The sequence below is a fragment of the Montipora capricornis genome, chromosome 9 (assembly GCF_036669925.1).
Source record: "Montipora capricornis isolate CH-2021 chromosome 9, ASM3666992v2, whole genome shotgun sequence".
Lineage (NCBI taxonomy): Eukaryota > Metazoa > Cnidaria > Anthozoa > Scleractinia > Acroporidae > Montipora > Montipora capricornis.
The window spans coordinates 28,425,034-28,449,148 of record NC_090891.1 but is presented as its reverse complement, the minus strand read 5'-3'; the positions used below and the strand labels follow the sequence as shown (position 1 = coordinate 28,449,148).

The 24,115-nt window shown below is 39.7% G+C and overlaps 2 protein-coding genes across 2 annotated transcripts; one reads left to right on the top strand and one right to left on the bottom strand.

Annotated features, from left to right (window-relative positions):
* Positions 1-379: 379 nt before the first annotated feature.
* Positions 380-11,288, bottom strand: LOC138016437 (transmembrane protein 33-like). Its single transcript, XM_068863576.1, has 10 exons — positions 11,167-11,288; positions 10,955-11,084; positions 10,088-10,182; positions 9,633-9,717; positions 6,503-6,605; positions 5,507-5,574; positions 4,510-4,550; positions 2,686-2,796; positions 1,154-1,237; positions 380-601 (listed from the first exon to the last, which is right to left on the bottom strand). Exons 2-10 carry the CDS (start codon positions 11,057-11,059, stop codon positions 445-447), a joined length of 849 nt encoding a protein of 282 aa, XP_068719677.1. The 5' UTR covers positions 11,060-11,084; positions 11,167-11,288; the 3' UTR covers positions 380-444.
* Positions 11,289-11,517: 229 nt separating this feature from the next.
* Positions 11,518-22,947, top strand: LOC138016436 (L-lactate dehydrogenase-like). The gene is made up of 9 exons (XM_068863575.1): positions 11,518-11,728; positions 13,756-13,898; positions 14,454-14,571; positions 15,462-15,572; positions 16,377-16,439; positions 17,447-17,620; positions 18,271-18,388; positions 20,939-21,062; positions 22,494-22,947. Exons 2-9 carry the CDS (start codon positions 13,767-13,769, stop codon positions 22,656-22,658), a joined length of 1,005 nt encoding a protein of 334 aa, XP_068719676.1. The 5' UTR covers positions 11,518-11,728; positions 13,756-13,766; the 3' UTR covers positions 22,659-22,947.
* The last annotated feature ends 1,168 nt before the right edge of the window (positions 22,948-24,115 follow it).

The following is a 24,115-nucleotide window of genomic DNA, read 5'->3' as shown; positions in this document are numbered from 1 at the left end:
TCTTTTTAGGAGAATTTCTAAATTTCTGACCAACTTTTACCAGGTTAAGGACAAGAATAGGAGGTACTGTGGCCCAGTGGTTATGGTGCTTGCCTAGAAATCTGAAGACCCCGGGTTCAAAACCGGCTCTTCAGGACCTCTCGCTGAATTTGTTCCTGGTAGATCCTGGTTTAACTTCCCAGCTGCACTTGTAAATAGCCAAATGGTCTGCCTCTGGCCAGTTGGGATTCTTAACAGTTGTTGTTATTATTCTGTTCCGTTGTTTTGTTGATTATGTTTCATTGGCCATGAAAAGCCCCTATGGGGAGTGGTCAATTAATTATGTATTGTATTGTATTGAATGCTCTCCTTTGTCGTTATTCTAATTAGTCACAATGGCTATTTCATAAATACATTTAATTCCATCAGTGCGACTGGTGGCTAAAAAATATTGACAAATTTTGTTCATGACGTTGCTTGAGGAGGAGGTGCTGTCATAACTGGAGGAGCCAAATTAGCAATGAATGCAGTCACTCTGAAGACAAGTGTCCGTATCATGGCAGGGCAACGGGGATGGCCCACAAGATGTTCAACTGATCTCCGTAGTTCCGCAAAAAGAAGTCTGGAAGAGCAAATGAAAAGGAAGTTGAGTTAGGCTGACCCTTTCACCTGGTTTGGTGCAAGTCAGAAACTAGGAGCTGTATGCATGGCTACCACACTTGACTTTTCTTTTCAGTTTCACTCTTTGGTCTAATTATGGCCAAATTTGGGCAATAAACAGTTCATAACAGGAGAGGAACTGTTGCTGGTTGATCAGAACACAAGGAAAAATTATAGTTACTTCAACCTTTACATCTTTTTTGCAGTAGTATGAAAACGTGATGGCAGTCGTAATTAGACTGCCCTTCAACTTGTGCTGGGCCAATCCCTTTGCAAACATAAAGCCATATTTCACTTGTTGTTTCTTTGTCTTTGAGAAAATCTTACTACTGGTTGTTGATAACTTGTAGTGCTTGCCAATTCCTGGGAAATTCTGATTGGGTTGACAAAAAAAATTGCTTTTCCAAATGCATGCGTGACTCAATGAAATAGCCTTGACCATTAAGGGGCAGTCAGGAAATGACTAAACATGTACATGCAAATGTGACGGGATATAACTCTAGTTCATACCAACCTAGTGTATGGATTTCGTCTGGAGGCATATCTTAGTCCCAGGAAACGATAGTAAACAAATGGAATAAAAATGCCAACTTGAGCACTGAAACAAAAAAAAAAAAAACAATGCACGCCAATAACACATTTAAATGGTCTGATCAAGTTCCTCCTTACGTATAAAAGACAACTGTAGTGGCAAGAGTCTGCAAGTCAATGACTTTGAATTTTTTTAGGCTGCCACTTTAATACAAGTTTGAGAAGCAGACCAATGAACAAACCATCAATAATTTTCTGGATTGTGATCAGAAGTGAAATCAGTTCTCTCCTCTACTGAATGAAAGTTCAAATATGACTTCAAGTGAACGACTTCAACGAACAAAAAAATACTAAAAATTTACAAAATCACAGCAGTGATGATGATAATCACTATTACAATTTTCAAGCTTATGAAGCTTTTAGTTAGTAACACAAGTGGGTCTACTGCCATAACTGGGAAGACTGTAAATACATCAAATCAAACGAGAGGTTTTGACAAGAAAAGAAAACAAGAGTACCCAGAGAAAACCCTTTCCGAGCAGAGAAGAGAGCCAACAAACTCAAGCCACAAAATAATGATGCTGTGTTTGGAAATCAAACCCAGGCCAGAATTTTTATCACTGCACCAACCCTGTTCTTTCTCAACTCTTAAGAAAAGAGAACTTTCATCTAGAACTAATGCAATAATAATAATAATAATAATAATAATAATAATAATAGTAATAGTAATAGTAATAGTAATAATAATAATAATAATAATAATAATAATAAAAATAATAATAATAATAATAATAATAATAATATCTTTATTTAGACTGAAAAAGACCGAGACCTCTTCCTGGAACTGTCGTTTAACAATGAGATGTGTTTTACTTGCATGTGGGCCAGTGGGTAATAGACACTGCCACCATCTTCTTAATGGATTAATCTTTCCACCACCAGTAGAATCATCGGCAAACCAGACTTGTTTTACACTCGGCTCATCTGACCTAAAATCTTTGAATGAAAGGTGTTACTGCGAGAGCATACATTGCCATCGCAAGGGGATCTCCCTGAGTGATTCCTTCCGATGATTCAATTTCTTCTCCTCCAGTTATAAATAACCTTACTGGGATTTGATAGGTACCGTTCAGTAATGGTGATATTGCAGGGTAAATCACTCCAATGTTATGCAGGGATATAATAATAATAATAATAATAATAATAATAATAATAATAATACTGGGGTAGAACAGGTTGGTGCCTTAGCCTACCACAGGAATAAAGATGCTCCCGCCCACAGAGTCTTGGGTGGCACCTTTGGCAAGTGCCAACAACCCAAAAGCCACCCATGTTAGGGTTACAACAACCTCAGTTGATGAGAGAATGTCAACGGGACTGGAGCTTGTAGTGAAGGTGTTTATCCAATGTCCAAAGGCAATTTATAAAACCAATAAAAGTCAAAATTAAAAAACAAAAACTATAACAAATGCTGGTAAGGCTACATCAAACAGATTAAAATACTGTACATTGTACCTTAACATCATTAAAACAACAGCTGGCATTAGCATGATTTCTGTACAGGCAATGAACCTTAGAAGACCCTGCTGGTGTGTTTGTGCCTTGTCAATGGCACTTTTAGCTGACCTGAAAGAAATTTAAATTGCCCTTAAACAACTGAATGCCATTCTTGAATAAATACAGACGGTGCAATCAGTGTACTAGTCCTGCCTTAAAATGAACACTTTTCATCTTATCAATGCAGTACTCAATAAGCATTCTTAATTACTATAAGAGAGCTGTAGATTCTAGGACGAGAATTCTCATAGAGCAACAGTGAGCATGGGCAAACCAGCATCATTTTGGTGGGAAAAATGTGATACCGTCATCTTTTTATAAGAAGGTTTTGCAAAAATGTCGTCATGTCAGAACAAGTCACCAACACCGTAGTAGTTTTGGCATTTTTCAATCAGGAAAAGGTAACAGTTACCAGCAATAAGAATAACTGAGGAACCTATGATGCTAACAAAGAGAAAGATTAATTATTGTCTGGGTTATAAATTTTCTAAGTATTTTCGCTAAAAACAGGCTGTCAAATCTCGTACTCGTTCTTGTCCTCATACTAGAATCTAAAGGTCCCTATTATCATAACAAGCGCAACAATCAAAGAAGACAGCAAACACTCCCTATGAGAGAAAGTTTCTATTTGCCTCAACACAAAAGGCAACAAATTAAATAAACATGGAGGCATTAACTAGAGAAAAATCTAACCCATTGACCCCTGAGAATGACTCTTAACAGATTTTCCTCTGTCTGATGCCAGACGATATTACTCGTCAATGGGGAGTGTCCTAGGGCGTTTGACCTGTGAATGGGTTAATACAGTTTTTTAAAAATCAAATAACATTTTTACTACTATGTTTGAGGAAAAAGAATGTGCTCAAAAGATGTGCTTTATGTAGGAATACGAATGTTGGGGAAAAAACCTTTGACCCTTACCCCTTTCACGTCCAAACCGGCCGAAAACGGCCAGACTTAGTATTTTACTCTGTCTAATGTCAGACGATTTTATTCGTCAATGGGGAACCCCTGGGAGTCAATGGATTAAAGTGCCCCTAACCCTTCAAATTGTTATGTTAAATTTTGATAGATTTTCATATCTTTCAAGAACTCATTTTCACAAAGATTTTTTTAAAATATTGAATCCTGATTTTCTTACAAGCGCTTGAAGTTACTGAAATTTTTTTAATTTTTTGCACGCTATAAGCCCCGCTGGACAAATTATTGTCTCATGGGCTCATTAGGAACAAGCCAATGAGAAGCGTCCGATATATAACACTTTTTTAGCTGTGATGTGAGAAAAGGACATTCCAGCAACTCAAGCTTGCAGGATGTCCTTTTCTTACGTCACGCTCGATAAATAGACACATTTGCCCGAATGGGGGACTACTGCGAACGATAGGTGAAAAAGTAGTCGCGACTGCCTTCACTTTGAGCGCTCGTAAAAAAGTAAGGATTCAATGTTTTTCAAAAAAATTTTCCGAAAATGACTTCGTGAAAGATATGAAAATCTACCCAAAGAAACAACTTGAAGGGTTAGGGGCACTTTAAATTTGAGAGAATCAGTGTCAAAGTATTCTCTCTTTACTAGTAACTAAACCTTTCAAACTTTTTGCAAAAGCTGTCAACTAGAGGAATTGAACATGATATAGTTTCACATCCATGACTTTCAAAATGAATTTTAATCTTGGATTAGAAATAATTTCATTGTCTTTCATTATCTCAATTTAGGGAATTCTCTGAGTGATGTGGCCAACACATTTTGTCTGTTGTTGGTACTAAATTGAAACCATTGCTTACCTTACAATGGACATATTAAGCATACCTCCTGAGCCAAGAATCTGGTAAAAGCAAAGAACGTGAAATTGTACTTGTTATTATGTGAACAGCTACAATCAACAGTACTAATATGGCTGGTATTTTTTACAGGTCACAGGTCATTGTTTTACAAAGACAGAAAGTATCCCAAACATTCATAAAAGATAACCTTAGGCCTCAAAACTTTTGTTTAGGCCTAATTAGGCCTAAGGTTTATAGCTTTTATGAATGTTTAGGATACTTTCTGTTTTGGTAAAACAATGACCTGTGACTTGTGACCTATGACCTGTAAAAAATACAAGCTGGTACAAATAAGATTATTTTATTGTGATCGATACTTAATTCTCCAAGCACAAACAGCCAGAAATTTCTTCTCGGCATTAATGTTTTGAGAGAGGACACTGTGCGAGCTAGTGAGCAATGCGAGTCATGCAAGCAATGCGAACCATGGGTGAGAGTCCCTGTGGGCCAATATGGCAAGCCATGCGAGTCACACAGTCATTGAAAGCTAAAGCCTGGTTTTCACTAGCGACGCAAGCATAAGCACAAGCACACACGCAAGCGCATTTACTTGTTGTTAATTAGTGTCTATTGTTCTAACAAAAGGCTTTAATGAACAACAAGCTACTGAGTTTGTGTACGCTTAATTCTTGTGCTTATGCTTGCGTCGCTAGTGAAAACAAGGCTTAACCGTTTTAAAATGGTGCTTAGAGTTAGAACTGTTTATCAAAACTATCCGCATGGTTTGCATGACTTGCTGGCTTGCAGATTGGTCCAGCCCCAAAATGGCTGACTATTTCCTAATAATTTTATATAAATTCTTATGAGGCACATTTACACAGCTCATGTACTTGGTGGTACTTGTAGTACAGAGAAATAATGGGAAAAAGCAGCCTACTCCATTACTTATTTCTAAAAGAATGAATGATGGCAAAAAATACAGCTGTATGTAGAATCAATAGGATTCATGTGTACTTACATCTAGCAACTTTTTTGTAAATGATACTGTGTGAAGAAGAGCAAATAATGCTACCGGAATCAAGATGACTTGGTAAAAAAAGGTTGTTGTTAAGGAAACAGTCTGACTATTTGAACAAACTTTTGATACTTACAATACAATATAATAATCTGAAATGCAATTAACCTTTGAAAATTTTCTTACTTGTAGCCCTATAGCTACACTACAGAGAACAGACCACAACACTGGGAACTCCAGAGCCTACTCTTTGCGAATAATGTATGGATTCCTTTCACAGCCCTGAATGTACTTAATACAGTAACTAGCCCTTTGACTCCCAAACTGGCTTGAACGGGCCGACAGTATTTTACTCTGTCTAACGCCAGACGATTTTACTCATCAAAGGGGAACCCGCGGGAGTCAATGGGTTAATCACTCACTGAGAAACTAATAATAATTGTCCCCATTAACCCTTTGATTCCCAAACCAGCCTAAACCCTCCAGACTTAATATTTCACTCTGTCTAACGCCAGAGGATTTTACTCCTCAATGGGGAACCCCGGAAGTCAATGGGCTAGACAGCAAAATTAGTATGAATGCCTTGCCATTAACCAACAGCAGATTTCAGCGATGCCATTAATTAAGATGGTTTAGGTGACACTCTCACTGACAGACTACTTGTACTGCAATGCCAAAAGGTGACATTCTTGCTGTCACAGTACAGGAGATGATAAGTTTAGAAAGAAACTTTATAAGACACTTAAATAAAGTTTCTTTCCTTTCCTTTTCCAGGCCCTGAAAAAGAAGGGGCAAGTGGTGGGGAGGGAGAGAGCAGATAACCCTGTCATGGATTGTTCCAGTCTACTGAAATTCAAAGTAGCAATCGCTCACATTGTCTCTTACTATCATACAATAATATTACATTACTGTGAAACTTGGTCAAGACTATAAATATTTAAATTTGTGATAAGTGTAATGACAAGTGATAAACAATGTTAGGCATAAACAAAAGGATACTTGTGACACCAATTGAATTAATGAACATAACAGAATACAGCAGATAGTGACAGCTGTCTTCAGCAAGCAACATTCCAAAGTATTCCCTGGAAAACTGGAATCTCTGTGAAACAAAAACAGGATAAATGCATGAAGAGATTTGTAACCGTCCTCATTAATAATGGGTCAAGCACTCTCAGAGCAAATCCTGATACTCCAGGAGGGGAGAGGAACCTGCAATTAGTTTGTATGCCAGATACAGTGGAACCTTGCTTTAACAAAGTGCCAAGGGACTGGGGAAATTGGTTTGTTATATATCAAAAACCTCGATACGACGAATTTGCAACCAAAATGTTCGTTATATCAAAGTATAATATTAATAATTATTGTTTTTTAATGGTGTTACGTTGCGATACCCAGAATTTCAGGAACTGAACTATTACGTCTTCCTTGACCTAGTGTGTTTTACTTGGTTTTTAAAACACGGCATCCAGGACAAATTTCAGTGAAAGTGGCTGAAGAGAGCCTTTAGGGGGGTCTGGGGGTATCCCCCCCATGAAATTTTGCAAATTTAGTTTCTTGCAAGTGGCACTTCCTGCATTTTGACATCATTTCTTACCACTGTCGTCTCCGCCTTGCTTGTCCGTTTTGGAGCTGCTAAATAGGGTATGACTGCTGGCCTAACGAGTCTACACAACACGGGATGTTCAAAGGAGTGAGTGACTGGGCAAGAAATTGTAGGCTAAGGTAAGTGTAATATGTAGTGTTTTACACTCAGATCACAAAAAAGTACTTCAGATAAGCAATAATTTTTCCCCTTTTTTTCAGAATTTTGTGATAAATTGGGAGAATCTGATACAAATCAGGAGAGCGGGAGGCAACATGAAATCGGGAGACTCCAGATCAAATTGGGAGGGTTGGAATGTCTGTTATATCGAGGTTCATTATATTGAGGTTCTGTTCCATACATTTTACTGTAACTTTGGCCGGGCTGAAAAATATCATTTGTTATTATTCAACACATTATTCGTGGTGCGTACTCAATGTATATCCTGCGATATACGTAATTTTGTGTGTTGTGGCTTTTTTTTTTCCAATAAACATAGAAAATTGTGCTTTGTCATCAATGTGTTGAATAATAAAACAGTTATCCAGCTCAATCTTGCTGAATGTCGCCTAATTTTAGCCCACTCTGCCTACAGCCTCGTCGGCTAAGTATCAGGCGATATTCTGCGCAATTTCGCAGGATAATTGTTAATTAAACCAATGACTTCATTGTATAGAGCTTCGTTAAATCGAAGTTCCACTGTACCATTGAGCTTTGGGAGAGTTGCTGGAGCTGGTTTATTGATGGAGAGATTTATGCATGTGGCAAACAGCAAACAGAAAGCCACTTCTTGTCATTAAATCTCTTGATCTAACTTTTCCCTGTCTTGAGAGGTCAAGATCCCAATATTGGCACTGCAGGTAACAGGCAGGGAATCAGCTGAAAGGATTTAATATGTTGCTTTCAGTTTGGCAATTGAAAACACAAATTTATGTCTGATGCTTGACCTGTACACCATTGCTAAATATTTCTAATATATGATATAATCAACTTGATTCGCACCTTAATTGGCTCAGGATACAGCTATTACAATGTTACAACTCATAAAATTATGTTTTAGAAAACAATGGATGCAAATACACATTACCTAACACTGAACAATAATGGAACCTTACCTTAAACAAGCTAGTTCTACATCCTATATAGCACCAAATTGATGGAGCAATGGAGCAGGTTTTAAATATTCCAAAAAATGCCTACTTTTTATAAACAGCTGCCTGCTACAAAATTTAAATGTGCACTGAGCTATCCTGTTCTTTGCTTGACTTTTGCAATACACAATAATATTATTGTGCATAATAATAATTATTTATTATTATTGATTTTGGAAAGGGACTGACTTTTACATTGTATAGGAAAATTAATGGTAAACTAATCAGAGCCAAACAATGAATGAAGAAAATTTTAACCGTGTGCAGGATATCTGACACTATAAACTAGCTTAATGTCCAAACCTCCCACATCTCCTGTAGTTCACAGTTGTTAAGGACAGTGCCTACTAATTCAAAGGTGTTTTTGTGCGGTTTACTGAATATGCGGGAAAAGCAGATCTTAACAAGCTTTTTTCGACGATAATTGATCAACAATAATATTTGTAAAAAGCTTTCAAATACAAAGCAATGTATGGTGTTCCTTTGCAAATTGAAGCTTAATTATCTCTGAAAAATGCATGGTTACCCCCAATTTTCTTTTTGGATACCAAGATTACTTGCTAAGTTCTGCTCTCTCCAAATAGTTTTGAACCTTGCAAAAATATTCCCGTATTAATAAGCAGTGTGTCTCGAGATAGGCAGAATGTATGCGCAATAACAATAGTAGGCACCGTCCTTAACCATCCAAATTGGAAACTGAAAGTTCAATGGCTTGAACCCTGTAGAGGACACACATTGATTACCTAAAGTGTAAATCTCTACAACATTTGCATTGTTACTAGGCTGTGTAGCAAGCGTACCACACAGGGGGGCAGCTCGGTCCAGTGATTAGGGCGTTGGGTTTGCATGCAGCTCCTCCCGGTTCAAATCCTCCTCTGACCTCTGGTTTGCATTTGGTTCCGGTTGTCCCGAACTCAACTCTATCACGCTTTGTGAATGTATATAGCCAATTGGTTGCCTCCTGCCAGTTGGGGTTCTTAATAATGTTTCTGTGAAGTTTGGATTGTTTCTTTCAGATTCTTAAAAGTGGGGTGCCTGTAGCTTGATAGCTAAGTGTAATTCCATTATAAACAAAGCATTTACATTTATCGGTACATTTACATTAATTACTATTTTTACAAAACTTGGGGCCAAAACACAACTTTCCTGCCAGCAGAATGCGGAAAATCTTCGCTGGTACAGGAACGCTTGCTACTGACAACAATAATTTTATTGTACCCAAAGCAGGATATTATAGTTATTTATTTACAAGTTGTTAAATTAATTAATTAACTAAGAAGGGTACTGACTTCTTGAAATAACTAAAAAAGTTAAAAACACCAAGAAGCCAGATTTAAATAAGTTTATTGTGCGGGGTACAATATGGAGGCTATTGTTTTATAGGTGAACTCACTGGAAGTCTTTGGTGAAGCCTCAAAGCTGACGTGGCTGCCGAACTGATCAACGCTCTTTTGTAGCAGTTATAGTTGAACAAGGGACTAAACAAAAAGAACAGAATGTCGGATCTCAGAAGAATATTGATAAGGCAAAATTTTCCTCAACAAGACAATTTGAGGGGTCCACGCAAAAACACTGGACAATCTGAGCAAGGGATTGCTGAAATCAGGCAAAAACATACATTAGGTGAGTACTGGACAAAGCTTCTGCAAAGAGCCCTTGCAGAGATAGGACAAATAAATTGTTAACAACTTAAAGCTGGCTTCCATAATAAAGACAAATTATTTTGAATCTAAGATCAAAATTCACTTTGACAATGATAACTGTTGGTTACTCAACCCAAAACAGCCAATGAATTCAAAATTTATTGAAAACTCTGCAACATGCAATATCATGATTTATCATACATACCTGAAAAGTGGCAGTAGATAGAGGATCGCACTTATGATTGTAAATACTCTAGTAAGCCACAAGGCTGAATCAATTTTGTTGTCCAGCAGATACCCCTGATATAAAATCAAGAAAAACAATGCTAAATAACATATTAAACTCTTGAACAATTTCCAGAAGTACGTACACTGTACATGATGGAATGTTTAAAATAGGGGAACAAATTAATTATTAAAATAAGCAAACTGTAGGCAATAAAAACAAATCATTTGGGAAGTGAGAAAGACATAAAATCCTCTTAAAAATTAAGAGACATTGCATGGTATTGGTCTTTCTAAGAGTTAAAAATTGAGAAAACCTTTCAAGAATGATATTGAAAGTTTAATCTTCATTTCAGATTTGTGCAAAAACTTTTAAATACATGAAATAATATACTCGGGATCCTAGCCATTGAAAAAATAAATAAATAAGTAGCGAAGAGCTTAACTTTACTTCTCTTGAATTTTAAAAATCACGCAAGGACATTTCAACGACATGCATGATCACGCGTTAGAGATATGCTTAAATGACAAATTAATATAAGTGAACATTGTTTAAATATCTAGTCTTGTTGAGTCAAAGGACAATAATTTATTGGTTGACTCAACGAAATAAACAGCAGCTCATTTATCGCATGAACTGATGGCGATAAAACGAATGACACTGGTAACTAAATTACACAAAATTCTAAAATTTTAAGGCAAAAATTAATTATAACGAAGTGACGCAACCTTTTGTTAAATGCGACAAAAAGATTTACAAGATTTACACGATTGGTGTCAAAATAAGAAACGTTACAGCACTTGAACACAGCGAAAAGGAGTAGGGAGATAAATATCCTATACTTACTCTAAGTGCCGACCAGTTTGGGCTCGATGGTGAACTCGGAGTACTTCCGTTATCGGAAGGACTGCTGGTCGCGCCGGGACCTTGTTCGTTTTCTTGTGGAGGCATCGCTTAAATCTTAACTGCAAATACTCTGCGGTTGTTTCGAAGAAGGTTAGGAAAATTGAAATGAGGGAAAACAAAGAACAGAAAACTCCCAGAAAATTAAAACTTACTGTACAAAAAGCGACAAGGCCTCCGTCACTTGCATCAACCATCTGCTCCTTAAAAGACACACCGCTGACCGACACTATTTTCCTCACCAGATCTCTCCCTCGCGCAACCCCTCGCGCCGTTTCTTCTTGATTTGCATGCATTTCCTTGCGTCTGTCAATGTTTTCGCTTATATTTAGGGTTAGTAGGCGGGTGTTTTAGTTTTCCTGTGTACCTGTGTTCAAAACAGAGGCAACTCAACCCGTTTCTGATGCATATCTTGATATCTTGTAAACTTATCCCACTTCTTCAACAAGTGACAAGTAAGTGTGAGTGACAGGAAGGATTGCGTGACTTCCTTGACTTCGCTTGACACATTCTGTAATCTCTTTAATCACATGTTATGCCCAGAAGAGGTTTGCAACCAATCTCGAGACGAAGATCACGATGATGTGTTCAAATGCTGGTAACATCGCTGCGATGACGTAAAGTGAATTTAACCACCCCTACCCAGGTGCTGGCAGGTTCAGATAACTTCACGAAAAACAACATTGTTTAATATATCCGGGAGAAGGAAAGCTCAAGGTATGATAGCCATTTACGTTGACTTGCCTGTTCATTTTGTAGTTTATGGCTAACATTTTATTTCTCTCAAGAATCCCCCTGGCCTATAAAAAAAATGGCTAGAAATGAACTCCAGCAATTGGCCGGCAAAAAAGTAATAACGAAAATTGCCGGGTGCGCAAATGAGACAAACCACTTTCGCTTTAAAACAGCTGTTGGTTTATACGATCTCTTCGCTTCGATTTGAACGATTTTTGCTGAATAAATGATCATTTATCCTAACGGAGTTCTTATTCGCCGGCTAATGATGGTAGCTCATTATTTTATTCGTAGCAATATAAGCTTAATTATTTGGTGCAAATGTGCGCTCCCGATCAAGCATTTGCATCCAACGTTTTGTGTTGCAAAGAGATGTTTGCTTGCTAGCCATCTATCGTTGCGTTTTGCAAACACGAACTTGGATAATTTTTACGTTGCCCGGGACTTCGTTATCTAATATACAAGCTAAGGGCAAAAAATGGCCTCGTATATTTCTAAAATCGATTTTAAAACTTAGCTGCGTGCGATTCGCTTGCGACCCAGCAAACCAGCGAGGGCGAACTCTTAAATTTAAAATAATATTTTAAGTAGGGAATTTTTAGTTATTCCCTAACGATACATCATTTCGGTTTTGTTTTTTCAGTGCGTTCACTGGCGCATGAAATTGAAATTATGCGACAAGGGATATTTTTGTACAAATATAAGCTTATTAACTCGTCTTTTTTTTTGTTTTTGTTAAAGATAGGTGCGTACTCTTTCTTAGTGAAGAAAGTCGATCGTTTTTAAAATCTCTTTCCTTTGGGAAAACGTACTGATGAATTTTAATTTATTTAAGAGAACTCATGAAACGTTGCACGATGTAACCGATTGTCTCATGTTTCTTGACCTGTCAGGTTCGGCCGTGTCTGCTGTGGTTGAAAATGACATGACATAACATTTACACACCTTTGACTAATATTTTTGTATGATATTGTAGCACAACGTCTGGTCACCTCTGTCATCTCTACACACAGACAATAGTGTAATGTACAAATTATTGTGGACTGACGCCAGAAAAGCACTCAAATGCAAGATTTGGAGTAACTGCGGAATACATGGCTACTATTGTTTTCTTGTTGCAGCATCATTTGAAGAAATACGTGCCATTCATATGCAAATAAGGGGTTTGCCTAAAATCTGGGATCCGGAATCCAGAATGTGGAAACGGAATCCGGAATCCGGAATGCGATATAAGAACTTCAACAAAAGGCTTACACTAATTTGTGAAAAAGAAACGAAATGCAGAAAAAGTCCTAAACATTCATTAAAGCTAACCTTAGGTCTAATTAGGCCTAAACAGATATTTTTAGGCCTAATGCTACAACAAGTTGCAAAAATAGTGGAGACACTTCACCTTCTTGGGGCATTATTAATTTCCCTATTATCTCTCACACTGCAGCCCCCTCCTCCCCTTCTCAGTGTTGCTAGCAAGACAAAAAAATGTTGGAAACTTAAGCAGTCACCATTGAAAGGGGGAGAGGGGAGAGGAAGTGGGAAAGGTTTAAGTTCCAGATACGGCAGGCATTGGAAGCTAGAAAAGGTGTTTTTTTAATGAAAGTGTCTCAACAATTTTGCAAGTTGTTGTAGCATTGGTAAACGGTTTGTTTAGACCTACTTAGGCCTAAGGTTAGCTTTATTGTTTCTGTATCATTTTGTTTCGTATCGTTTCGTTTCGTTTGGCAAATTAGTGTAAGGCAAGTGACTTTGGTTCAAGTTCTTATTTCAGATTCCGGATTTCTTATTTGGGATTCAGGATTCGGTTTCTGGATTCCAGATTCCGGATTCCGGATTCCTGGTTTAAGGCAAACCCTGCAAATAAGTGGCCAGGGTCGGGAATTCTGCAGTTTTAGCTCAAGTTGAAAAAAATCTCTCTTGCTCAACACTTACCGGTAATATTTTTGGTTGACCTTTCGGAACAGTAAATTAATGGTCACAACTGATTCAAAATTTTATCTTTTATCTATTTTAAGTTACAGCCACTATGTCAAGCATTCAGGATAAATTATTTGAAAAGGTCCATGACGAAAAGGGAAAGGCTCCTCATGTTAAGAAGGTCACAATAGTTGGTGTTGGGCAAGTTGGTATGGCTTGTGCTTACAGTATCATGCAACAGGTATTTATAACTTTGGTAATGAAAATATGTTTAGTTCCAGTTTTAGTGCCACTAGCGAGCTTAATTTAAGCAAGGACGATGATAACAGCTACGAGAACGCCACTATAAACCATAGGCCTCGGGGTAAAAATAAAAGCTATGCACGCCCTTCATGTGCATTTTACACTAACCTTGTGTACATTCTATGCAGTTTGCGCTCTGACAACGATGTGAATTGACCAAATTTTAGGTTTTGTGGAGGACACAAACACCTGACACACTTTCCATGCCTAACGACTGGGAGTTAACGCTAGATTATTGCAAAAATGGGAAATGATGTTTTTAGATAACGTTCTCATAGCCGTCGTCATCATCCTTGCTTAAGCTCCCTGCTGCCTCACCATTTTTACGTAGCACGAGAACAGACCTCTCAACTCTCATGGTTTTACTGTGAAACTCTGACATGGTTTTTAACGCAATCTCATGGTATCACGGTAAAAGACACAGGCCGATTAATGGTCACAACTGATTCAAAATATCTATTTTAAGTTAAGTTCTGTACTTAATGCTTATTAGGCCATATGTCGTGAAATAGCACTTGTGGATGTGGTAGAGGACAAGTTAAAAGGAGAGCTGCTTGACTTGCAACATGGTCAGCGGTTCGTTAAGAACATTGACATCCAGGCCAGCACTGGTAAATATTTTTATTTTGAATTCATATTTTGGGGCAGATTATAAAAAAACGATGTTTAAGAGATTGACCATTCATGCCATGGGAATCATAGGAAATGGCATAAATATTAGATAATGTTTATTTAATAAGGAAAAGCATGCCCTGGGATTTCCCTGCAAGTGAGTGTTGCAAGTCTGTCAAGTTTATCGAGGGTCTGCTTCTAGGAGGTGCTATTTTAATACTATCACATGGTGCAAGGTAGTTGAAGCTGTGATGCTGCACTTTTCACTGCACTGGTAACAAATTCACCCATGGAGGAAGGGTCCCCAAGAGATTTTCCGTGATCCAGGTTTTGGGATTTGTGGAAAACAGGAAATGAAATTCAGGATTGAAGATATGAATGAGATCCTTTTATTTTTATGCTGTAGGTAATGGCAAAATATCTGATCTAAGACTCATGCCAATGTCGACTTTTTTTTGCTCTGTAACAGAGACTACATAAACAGGCTTTTTGCCGGGGCACTTACCTGCAATTTGCATGGGAATAAATAGGCATTTTGCAGGAGCTTTAGTGAATAGGTGAATCAATTCATGAATAAAATAATACAATTGAACTGAACAAGAAAATGGTAGAAATATATGTCTTCGTTGTGGTGAAAAGAGTGATTGCCAAAACCATGAAGGCTTGTCTTGCCTATTAAAGCAATAAACATTTTAGAATCCACTTATAGGACCTCCTTTCCTTGAGGTAAGCATTCATATTGGCTGATAAAGACTGCCAGAATTTCTGGATTTAGGGAAAATTGTGTTTAGGTTGCTGGGATTGAAAGACGTACCCTAATGGGGAGGCTCTAGGAGCTGGGGGACCATAAGTTTTTGCACAATGCAACTGCGCACTTTGACTTTTCTAGACTATGCTGTTAGTGCAAACTCTGACTTGTGCATTGTTACTGCGGGCTGCCGGCAGAAGGAAGGCGAAAGTCGTAGGAACCTGGTACAGAGAAATGTTAACATCTTCAAGGGTAAGACTTGTTGAGAACGTACCGGTATTTTGCAAAAGTTGCATTTTGTTATGATTGTTTTGGGTTAGTTGGAATTTAGGGAGCATTATTACCCATTTTCTCTGTCTATGTTTTGGGCATTTTGGGTGTCATGAAATAACATCATTTTGCATGACAGGGGCACTAATAGGCCAGTGTCGTATTCTAACTGTTGGACTGGATCTAGCATGAAATGGAGGCTAATGCGGGCAACTTAATTTGCATTCGAAAAGATTTGCCTGCATTAGCCTCCATTTCATGCTAGATCCAGTCTAGCCGTGAGTATTCAAAAATGGTATAATGAGAACACTGTACAGAAGGCAAATCAAATCAACTCATGTCAAATCATAGGTTGGTTTTTGAGGAGAGAAGAAAACCAGATTACCCGGAGAAAAACCTCTTGGAGCAGAGCAGAGCAGAGAACCAACAAACTCAACCCACCTGTTACATGCCCTCACTCTTGAAACTGATCCAATTAGTCAAGAATTTGTACTTCCCTTTTCCAGTATTTCTCTCTCTCTCTCAGGGACCGCAGAGAGGGAACACTCTCCCCCCCCCCCCCCCCTCCCCATTTTGTCTTACAATGTTGTTTTCGGCTTGATCAAAGACTTAGTAATTTACACTACTCATACATATACCAAGACCTAGCGCCCCCCCCCCCCCCCCCAATTTCAAAGATACTGCGTAGCCCCTGTAGTCTCTTCCTCTCACTCCAGGTACAGCGAAAGAGGATGAAAATATGATGGTTAAATCGTCTCATTTTTGTTTCTTGGTTCGTTTTCACAGGAATCATACCTCATCTGGTGAAGTACAGTCCAAACACAGTTTTGATGATTGTGTCAAATCCAGGTACAAGCGTAAAACGTAGATAATGGTTGCTGTAATAAACATTATTGTCGACAAGCATGGCAGTCTGATAGGCATATAGCTTAAAGGGGCTTTTTCTCGGCAGTGCAGTCGACTTTGTGCAGCTTTACCAATTAGTTTCCCCTTCTCATTATGCAACTTAATATCAAGGAACCCAGAACTGACTTTAAAACAACACAACTCGAAGTCCCCTGCTAGCAGAGGTCCCTTTTCTTTTGCGTTCACTGTAGAATACATAATTTAAGTTACGAACAACAGAGATAAACTTTGAAAAACCTTTAAGTTAAGGCTGAACAGTTTTCAGAAGCCCAATCTTCTTGAATTTTGCCCCTCCTTCAGTGTCTTAAGTTTCCTTAAGCTCACTTGATTTGGTTGCCAGGTGCCATTTGCTGAATTTGGCTTAATTTTGTGACAGAGCCCAGTTAATTACCACCTTCAAGCAGTGGTCAGAACAATGATAAAATTTTAAAATTGTTTGAGAGAACACTCCATACATTGAAGGAGCAAACCACTGAAGGAACAAACCATTAAATTAAGGTTGGAAAGGAAAGGAAAGGAAAGGAACTTTATTTAAGTGTCTAGTCGTTCTAGCGCTGAAGCACTAATTGGGGACACTGTAAATTGAAATTAACAATTAACACAAATAAAGTCAAATGTTGGTTTTTGAGGAGAGGGGAAAACAGGAGTACCCGGAGAAAACCTCCCGGTGCAGAGTAGAGAACCAACAAACTCAACCCACATATGACGCCGAGTCTGGGAATCGAACCCCGGCCACATTAGTGGGAAACGATTGCTTTTACCACTGCGCCATCCCTGCACTGATTGGAGGTAGTAAATAATTTTATATGAAAACAGCAATTTGACTTTGAATTCTTAAGAGGCCATGTATAATAATTTTAGCTCCAAAAGAACGTGGCATAGATTTTACTGCAGCTTTTCAGCCAGTATACTATCATCTTGAATACTTTTCTGTTTAATCTCTTCATCAGTGGATATTTTGACATATGTAGCCTGGAAAATCAGTAAACTTCCTCATGAACGAGTCATAGGAAGTGGAACAAACCTTGACACGGCTCGCTTTCACTTTCTGATCAGTGAGAAAATGAACATTGCAGCAAACAATGTTCATGGGTGGATTATCGGAGAACATGGCGACGCAAGTGGTATGTCACTTTTTGCTCCATCAACATTAATTTGATCTATGTATTCCTTGTATTCCCTCCATTTATTCTCGCTCCATCTTTGTCTTGTCTTCTTAGATAAAGGATGCCACTGGAAACGAGTCAAGTGGCTCAAAGCAATCTAACCGTTGCTTGCGTTCCATTTTTTAGTTATAAGCTCAGAATTGGTTTCAGAATCATCTTTTATGGCGACTTATCTGTATGACCAGCCACAGATCAGGGGGTGTATCTCCCAATTCCAGGAACTTTTCGGGCGTATCTGGGGTGACATGAAACGCTTTGTATCTACAAAAGGAAAAACTTTCAATTTGTTTTACCTGGCCTTCTAGTTTTACGTGGTCTTCAAGACATGGGCAAAGATCAGTTTTTCCAAGGCTTTTGAGGAACAAGGCCAGGCTTGTGAAAGTACTAAATGGTTTAATTTCGATTTGTAGTTCTTAACATGGAAATATACCCGGCAGTTTGCACAACTTTGTCGAAAGACGTTCTCTCGCGTCAACGAATCGACCTCCAATTACCACCCGACAAACAAACTAACACATCATGTTGATAAAGCTAGGGCCGGATCACAGTTATTGAATGCTAAACGTTTCAGACTGGGTGCTCAGAATTAGATTTTACTCGTTTTGCAGTTCCAGTGTGGAGTGGTGTCAATATAGCGGGTGTTAACCTCAAATCGCTAAATCCAGCGATGGGAACTGACGCCGACCCAGAAAAATGGAGTGAACTGCACAAGACAGTTGTGAACAGGTAGGTATTCCTATTGGAGAGATTTATCTACCGATGGTGAGTCGTGGGTACTCGGAAGAAATCCGAGTGCTCTTTTGCAGGAGTCGAACCCGCAGTACAGCGGGACAATTGTTACATCTGCCAAGTTTAATGTCCTACAATGGCTCTCACGTATCTTCTATAAACACAGTGGTAGAGCGTCCGAACTGATAATCTCGACTCCTACAAACGTGCACTCGGTTTTTTTCCGAGTGTTCCCGGAGCGTTTCCTGAAAATCCACTTAAATATTCACATCAATAGGGAGATTTAGCACCGAGTCTAGCACCAGGCTGCTGTTTGCCATAGAAAAAGTATGAAGGCGCAGGCTACGCCTTCTGTTGGAGTGGGCGTGGACTTGAGGAGGGACGGGAGGCTAGCGCTGGAGCTGGTTTTGCAGTCAAGATTAACTCGTCTACCAACCCAGACGATCTAGGAGGACTCGCACGCGGTCATCACAACTGTCGGCATCAGGCATCAGATATCGTTTTGATGGCTCGCTGTTCAACCTCTGGGCCCGGTTGTTGGAAAGCCGATTAACTTAATCCAGGATTAGCGTAAACTTTTGTTTCATGTTTTCAACGTTTTGGTGAAAGTTTCCTTTGCTTATTTTTGTTTTTCAAGATTGACTTCTTCCTATGTAACGTTTCACCGAAAATCAGCCTTGAACAGCATTTGGGAGTAGAGAATAAAACTCCTTTGTTAATTTTTAACCTGAGATTAGCGTTAAGCGGCTTTTGAACAACTGGCCCCAGCCTCCTTGCAAAAACCAAGGAGAAGAAGGACACCACTTCCTGTTCGCCGACGACTGTGCCCTCAACGCAGCCACGGAAGGGGACATACAGAACAGCGTCGACAAGTTCTCTGCAGCCTTCGACAACTTCGGACTTACAATAAGTACAAAGAAGATCGAAGTCTTGTACCAGCCAGCTCCAGGAAAACCATACGCTGAGCCAAACATCGTCATCAAGGGGCAGCCGGGGGACTGAACGCGGTGGACCCTGGCAGCACACTCGTCTCGAGAAAGGTCGTCATTGACGCCAAAGCGAGTGCTGCGTTCGGCAGGCTGCACAAGAACGTCTGGGAGAGAAGAGGAATCAGCACAGAGACCAAGATCAAGGTATACCAGGCCATAGTTCTGACCACACTGCTCTATGGCCGCGAAACATGGACGGTCTACCAACGTCATGCAAAGAAAGTGAACCGCGCAACCTGCCTCAGGAAACGTCTGGGCATAAAGTGGCAGAGACAAAAATCCCAGACACTGAGGTCCTCGCCCGCACTGGCCTGCCTATCTACACCATCTTTATCCAGTCACAGCTTTACTGGGCAGGTCATGTAGTTCGCAAGCCAGACCACCGGCTCCCCAGAAACTACCGTTCTGCGAACTATAGGAAGGCAAATGCTCCTGAAGGGGAGGACAGAGGAAAGGCTTCAAGGACACTCTGAAAGCGTCACTTAAAGCCTTCTGTCTAAACCCTGACACGTTGGAGCAGACAGCCCAGGACAGGGGAAAATGGCGATCGGCTGTTCGCAAAGGCGCCAAAACCTATGAAAAGAACAGAAGCGCTGTAGTTGAGCGACGCAACCAGTCCCGGAAAGACCGCTCTAATAGGTCTCCACTGCTTCTACTATCCCCTTCCCACACTTCCAGAGGACATTCCGGGAGCGGATTAGCCTGTCGAGTCACCTCCACACCCACAGGATTCAGCCCCAGCCCCCACCCCTGGATGACTAGGTGGTCCTCGTCGATCCGACGGATGGACAACAACATATATCGAAGTTGCTATCCGGATATCTTAAGTTAACAGGCAAGAAATCAGAGCTGAAATCAGACAAATTTGGTTGACTTTTGGCAAATCGCAAAATTTGGTCCACGTTTGTGGTAAACCCGATGCTAAATCTCTCTAATAACGAGAAAAGCGTAACGTCACGGAGAAAAGCGCTAGATTTAATGCACGTTCGTATTTTGAACGAGCACTTGTGCTCTTATACGATAACGTGGGTAAATTATATTATTGTATTGTATTGTATTGTATTGATTACAACACCCACCGGATTGGGGTCTCGTTCGTCAAGAGACTGTGTAGCAATCGCACAAACTAACAACCGGAAGTTGATATTTTCTCTCTTTCAGTGCTCGGACGCGATATCGTCATACCACAGGGGTTTTAAAAACAAGGCATTTCCTCTCTCTGCTTGGACGGAGACTTTCGAATTTAGGGAAACACCATACTTCCGCTTGTAGTGTTCTTGACTTCCGGGACGATGATGTTCTTGTTGCTAAGTTACCTGGCCTAAGAATGGAAGCGAGGTTGCCGGTGACCCTGTTTTGATACAAACCTCCGTGCTTTTGTAATGTTAATATGGACTAATTAGCATTACAACAACACAATTTACATGATAAAAGCAGTGGGGGCTGTATCAGTGCAAGGTCACCGGCAGCCTCGGAGCCATTCATAGGCTAGGTCGCTGAGCAAACAACTGTAAAATGGCCTATTAAGCTTATTCCAGTTTCCGTTATTTTCCTGCAGCGCTTACGAGGTAATCAAAAAGAAGGGTTACACTTCCTGGGCCATTGGACTTAGCGTTGCTAACATGGCTCTGACATTGCTGAGAAACCAGAAAAATGTTCACGCGATTTCTGTTCTAGCTAAGGTAAGATAACGGAATTATGTATTAGGAAAACACAGGCAGGGGAAAACATCACTTATCGCGGGACAAGAGAAAGTGGCCACTCTTCTTGTCACCAGGAGCTCTCTTTACGTTGTCCAAGGGAAGGGCAAACGCTGACAGCACAGGCCAGCTTTTAAAGGAATACGCATACATTAAACTGCCTAATCAAAAGTCAAGAAAATTCCCCAGGGACCCATCATTCGTTACATTTTATTATTGAACTTCGAGTTAATTTCTGATTACCGCGTAAGGTTACTAATCTGCTTGCTCTGTTATAAAAGAAGAGATGCGGCCTGCGTATTAAGCGTTTTCCTTGTTGAAACATGAAAGATTTTCAACCCATTCTCTACCTCGAATTTACTATTATCGTTAATTTAGGAGGCTGAAAGCTAGATATAAAAGGTAAGGTAAAGTCTCTGTTACAAGCCTAGAAAGCCCCATCAGGCCGGCGATTATCTCCAGTTTCCGTAGCATGAAGTGACTATCGCAGGGTTACCCCCAGCATTAAATTCACAGGTACCCATTTATACACCTTGGGTGGAGAGAGGCACCGTGAGAGTAAAGTGTCTTGCCCAAGAACACAACACAATGTCCCCGACCAGGACCAGAACCCGGACCAGTCGATCCGGAGGAGAGCACTCTAACCATGAGGCCACCGCGCCTCCCAAAAGTTAGATATGGATCATGGGAAATGGTCATTTATTGTTTAAAAGACAACCCCAAGCGTATGGACATAGGACTCGAACCTGGAAATGTTGATTATGTACCCGTCACGAAACCACTTGACCAGTACATCACTAACTGCTCAGGGAAGATCTTTTAAACGCTATTTGATAATGCTGTGTTATCACTCGGCAAAAGCTAAACTTCACGTCAAAGCTAAACAATTTAAAATCAAAGCTTAGGCCGAAACTATTAATCTAGTTTAGGCTTAGTTACTTTTGAGAGTGCGGTGTCTGGATCTTCAGTTCTTAAGCGGAAAGAAGCGGTTCCTATAGATTAGAAACTCATCCACGGATCAGTGCGATTTTTTAATTTCCTTATTTTCTCTGCTACCGCAAGTCCTGGGACATGGTTTCCTAAATTAACGATAACAGTAACTTCCATGCAAGCAAATTACGAATTAACGATAACCGGAATAATTTAGAGATCATGTTGAAGATTTTCGATGTTCTGGGCGCGCGAAAAAGGGGGCTGGACAAAAAAAAGTTCTCTTCCTTCACTCTCCTCCCCTCCCCTGCTTTTTGTCTCGCCTCAGTTTTCGCGCGGCCAAAACATCGAAATTGCTACGCAGGCTAGATGAGGTGAAGAGGTATATCTTGCCCACAAACTCCTTTTTGATCAATGTACTGTTGTCAGCTGAAAGTGAAGTGTTTTTTCTCAGTTTTCATCCGTGTGTCACGTTTCTTTTAGGGTTATCACGGAATTGAAGAGGATGTCTTCTTGAGCCTTCCCAGCGTGCTTGGCGCCCATGGTGTCATTTCCGTCATCAAACAGACTTTGGACGAAAGCGAGATGAAGCAACTGCAGAGTTGCGCTCGCACGATGCATGAAATACAAGAAACTCTGGTGTTTTGAGTGCTAGCCTTTTCACAAGGTTCCGTCTTCGCTTAATAGTTCGAAAGCGACCAAGTTTCACAGTAGGTTTATCCATAGACATTATCCGTTGCCTCAAGCTTGCAAAAAAAGCTGTAAAATTGGTTGTACGCTAACGCTGGTTTCAGCCCTAAAAGTTGGTTTCTGTTAAATAATTTCAATGAAAAAGAGACGTTTTAATAGTAGCGCCTTGTAAAGCGTTGTTGTAAATGTTGTCATGAAGTAGTTTGTCCGACAAAATAGACAAATAAATTAATACCCGATTAAGACATTCTCTTTGAGGTGCTTTCCAGGACATGATCAGCTAAACAAATGAATCCAAAAGATTTTAATACTCCTAATAGGCCAGAAGGGATTTTGAACCGTTAACGTTCGGATCTCTGGTCTATTCAGCTTCCCGAATCACATTAATACACCACATACCGATTTCTTGGGCATTTAACAAAAATTGCGGAATTTCCGAACCAAGCTACCTCACGTTGGTGTAAGTTTTGCGCCAATCATAGAGATTCACGTGATCATGTTATGAGCATGAGACAAAGGAACAACAATTCGTCCAATGAGAAGCGGTATTAGCCAATATAAAAAATACCATAATACACTTTGCTTGTTCCTCCAAAATTTTGCATAAGCATTGTTTTTATTTTCTCTTGGGACTTACAATGGTCCCAAGAGAAACTGCAAACAATGCTTATGCAAAATGTTGGAGGGACAAACAAAGAGTATTATGGTATTTCTGATACTGGCTAATTCCAGCTTGACCGGTTATAGTAGACCACCCTCAGAGTTGGTCCCAAATACCCTGGTCGAGCCGAACCGATTTGAATTCCAACCGAATGTCAGAAAAATGGCTGAGTAGAAAACGACCAAAGCCATTAGTTGTGGTCGTATTACAAACTTCAAATGAAACCATGTTGTCTCACAGTGATGAGCGCAAATTTCTATTGCGTCGAGAAGCCTGAAAAATTTTCAGGACTTCAACAGGATGACTTATCACGGGAAGTTGTGAACTCAGAAGTGACCCGCTCCCAACGTCAGTGGCTTCATAGCTCAGTTGGTTAGAGCATCGCACCGGTATCGCGAGGTCGTGGGTTCATATCCCGTTGAAGTCCTGAAAAAATTTTTCAGGCTTCTCGACGCAATAGAAATTTGCGCTCATCACTGCGAGACAACATGGTTTCATTTGATTTCATACCCGCAGTACAATATATGATGTATTTCATATATATCTTTCGTATTACAAACTTCAACCTATGTAAAACTGATTTAACCGGGGCAAATTCGCTAAAAATTTCCAAAGGTAGATTCCTTATGGGTTTCGTTTTAACCAGGTAAATATATATGAAGCGTTTTACCAAATCCGGGTTCCCGTGGAGAGTTCGTGTTAACTCGCGTAACTGAATTTTTGTTGCGATTAGAGGTAAATATCCCTTGTAATA